We start from the raw sequence: 3,615 nt of genomic DNA, 5'->3' as shown, positions 1-3,615 counted from the left end.
TATTTATAATTATATGTAAAAAATAAATTCGTAATATATAAATAATTTTGAATTATCTTATGTTAAATCAACAGGGAAATCTTCTCTAATTATTCGATTTAAAAAAAACGTATTCATAAATTATATTAATTAATTGAGATTAAATTATACTTTGTTGTCATCTTATTTGATTAACTTCGTGCGTTACATTTACATTCTGGTGCTGTGAAAAACAGCGATCAGAGTCACGAGGTCACACATAAGAAAATACGTATTCTTGCATCAGGTCCCAGGTGCAAAGTTCACGATAGCGTACGGTATAAATACAATGAATGTGCTAGAAGACTGTTCATAGTAAATGATAGCGTAGATCAATAGATTTTGATTGTTAAATAACTTTACGAAATAAAACATTAACAAACGATATTAGTCGAACAGTGAGATTTTGTCATAAAACAAAATCTAACAAACAAGATTATAAGCACAATTCGACAAACAAAATCGCCAATTTTCCATGGATTTTTTAAGACAAGCTCATCATGACTGGACAAACCAGATTGGTAAGATTATTTATACTATTATATTGTTTATACTATTATAATAACAGCACACACATACAAATACAATTGCTCTTTTACAAATAAGCTATTATAGTATAATTAAATTTAAAATTTAATGGTAAAATTAATAAATATTTTCAAATTTCAAGGAAAAAAGTTTGCAAAAAAAATTCGTAAAAAAACTTTGTTAAAAAAACTAACTATTAAACATATTAAAATCTAAATGGCATTTTATTATTTAATTCTTCAATTTTGTAATATTTTCAAAGCAAATAACTGATAATGATGCGATATAATATGATAATAGCGAATGAAATAGACATTTTTAGTTGAAGCTACGTAATACATCAACGTTATATAATCTATAATAATGTATAAATATTAATTTAATAAATAATTTTGGGAATATGAGTTCACTCGTGCAAAACCCAGATATAACCGTAATATATTAATTATGCTTTACATATGTTGAAGTACGAATTTAAATGCTTATCAAGTTGTATAGTTTTTTGACCTGATCGTTTCTTATAATTCAATCAATTAATTTAATTTTCAGATCCACGAGGAGATAATTTGCCTTTAGTCAAGTCTTCCTATCAGGTGCCACTTTTAATAGTCGCGTATCTCTATTTAGTATTTATTTATGGGCCTCGATTTATGAAGAACAGGCAGCCATATTCATTAAAAACATTTATAAAATGGTACAATATCATCCAAATTGTAGGAAACGCTTGGTTGGTTTACGATCACATCGATGCCGGTTTATTTTCAAACTCAAAATTAATATGCCCTGTCATTCTTGACTACTCCTACAATGATACTCCAATGAGGGTAATAAGTTACATATAAAGAAAGAGATGTATGTCATTGACAGATATATATTTACAAGTCTAATCCGAAAAGAAATTCAGTATGCATTTCTTTTTACTATTTTCAGAACGATTTTATGTTGATTCTCATTGAGAAACAATAACCTTCAGTGATTAAATTTTTAACGAAGTTGTATTTGAAAAATAATAATGCGAGAAATATAAGTAGAAAAATAAAATAAGTTTTTATATCTAGTTAATGATGTACACTTTCATATATCAAAATATATTTATTTTAATAATCGAATAAATATGTATAATGTTATAATTACATTATTTATTCACTACACATACATATTCGTTCCGTAAAATAAAAATGCAAATTATTTAATAATATGTATAAATATTATATTGCAGTTAGTTAAGTGCGCATGGTATTTTTTTCTGTTAAAAATATTGGACTACGTCGAAACGGTCGTATTCATATTACGGAAAAAAAATAATCAAGTGTCTGGTTTGCATGTATATCATCATATAACTACCTTGCTTTTCGCATGGGCAGCCGTAAGATATTATGCTGTTGCCCCCATACTATTGAACAGCTTAGTTAACAGTGGCATACATGTGATAATGTACACCTACTACTTCCTAGCAGCGTGGGGACCGGAAGTTCAAAAAACTATAGCACCTATGAAGAAATGGATAACTATAGCACAAATGGTAAATACTCCCAATTTTTTCTGCACATACTTTACGTATTTCGAGTTTGTCATTTATATTCTTTTCAAATTATTCTTATTTACGTTATATGTTTAATTAATATTGCCTTTAAACCTCAACAATATTCCGTATATATTTGCAATTATATATATGTAAATATAATATTAATGTAGTATATAAAATATGTAATTTTATATTACAACTTTTAAATATTCCTCACGTTTAATTTATCAAAAATCCAAGTTAGTGATATTTGAAATGTTTTCTTTTATATCGTAGGTGCAATTCGTTGTATTGATCACGTATCTGTTGCAAAACGTTTTGCCAGGTTGCAAAGTCGAATCGCATTGGAAGGTCTTCTTGTTCATCGGAAATTTAATGATAAATTTCTATCTATTTTATGATTTCTATCAAAAGACATACAACAAACCTAAGAGAAAGACGTAATGGATTGTTATGCAAAATCGTCGTTTGTTGATTCTATATAATCGAATGTTGTATTATAAACTTATCGGAATAAAAAAATATTTTATTTTTTTTCGTATAATCGAATTCTACACTAGTTTTTTTATATTTCTAAATATATATAATATATAAATTTAGGAAAAATTTTGTAATTAATAATCGATAAACGTTTTTCGCATAAATGCTACTAGTTATAATTATTATCTCTTATAACATTATTTATATTATTTTAGATATTTTCTATGTATTGTGTAAAAATTTATTTCTCTAATTATACATATAAAAATAAATTTGAGTAAATATTACTGTTTTGTTCAATAAATCTATAATGTCACGAATCTGTTTTATATTATCTGGTATCTGTTACAATTTGTAATCCGCAAATTTAGACAGTTTTAGAGTTATATCAACACAGCAAACCCTCTTCCTGCAAACGTGACATATGTCACGTTACACATACTTGACAGTTAATGTCAAACTTAGTAAATTGGCAGAATGCCATCTTAGGTTTATGAGTAAAATATTCGTCAGTATAATTTCACTAAAAATACATATTGATAAAACAGTTTTCAAGTTAAAAAATTTTCAATTTACTTTAACTTAAAATGGTCTAGCATGCAAAGTTATAGATATGTATGTATAACTTTCTGCATATTTCTGATAAGAATAAAAATGCTATTCCAAAATTGTACTTTTCAACTGAATTTCTCGGTGATAAGTTGATATTTTTTCTGAACAAATAGATAAAAAAGTAGCAGATATTTTATAATTTTACATTACAGATTATTATATAACGCAATTGGAAGTTAATATTATAAAGAAAGAGCCGTAAAAAAGTTAAAAATAAAGCTTCTATAGAAAGGATTTCGTCGACATATGAAAATACTCGACTTAATATAAGGCTTAAAATAGTTTCTAGAAGATAAGTTTTGTACTACCTTATAATGCTTAAAAAAGACAAATAAATAGACTTTGTAGTAATAACAAATTAATTAGTTGCTTAAATAATTAATTAATAATTAATGAATTATTAATTATTTATACATAATTAGTCAAACAACTAATTGTGTACCTACATATAA

The 3,615-nt window shown here is 25.7% G+C and overlaps 1 protein-coding gene across 1 annotated transcript; it reads left to right on the top strand.

The window, feature by feature from the left end:
- Positions 1-319: 319 nt before the first annotated feature.
- On the top strand, positions 320-2,871 carry LOC114930599 (very long chain fatty acid elongase AAEL008004-like). Its single transcript, XM_029302439.2, has 4 exons — positions 320-539; positions 1,096-1,370; positions 1,766-2,068; positions 2,348-2,871. The coding sequence occupies exons 1-4, from the start codon at positions 494-496 to the stop codon at positions 2,513-2,515; spliced, it is 792 nt and encodes a 263-aa protein (XP_029158272.1). The 5' UTR covers positions 320-493; the 3' UTR covers positions 2,516-2,871.
- The last annotated feature ends 744 nt before the right edge of the window (positions 2,872-3,615 follow it).

Source organism: Nylanderia fulva, unplaced genomic scaffold (assembly GCF_048542155.1).
Source record: "Nylanderia fulva isolate GAGA-0341 unplaced genomic scaffold, ASM4854215v1 Scaffold30, whole genome shotgun sequence".
In the NCBI taxonomy this organism is placed as follows: domain Eukaryota; kingdom Metazoa; phylum Arthropoda; class Insecta; order Hymenoptera; family Formicidae; genus Nylanderia; species Nylanderia fulva.
This window is presented reverse-complemented; position numbering and strand designations above follow the sequence as displayed.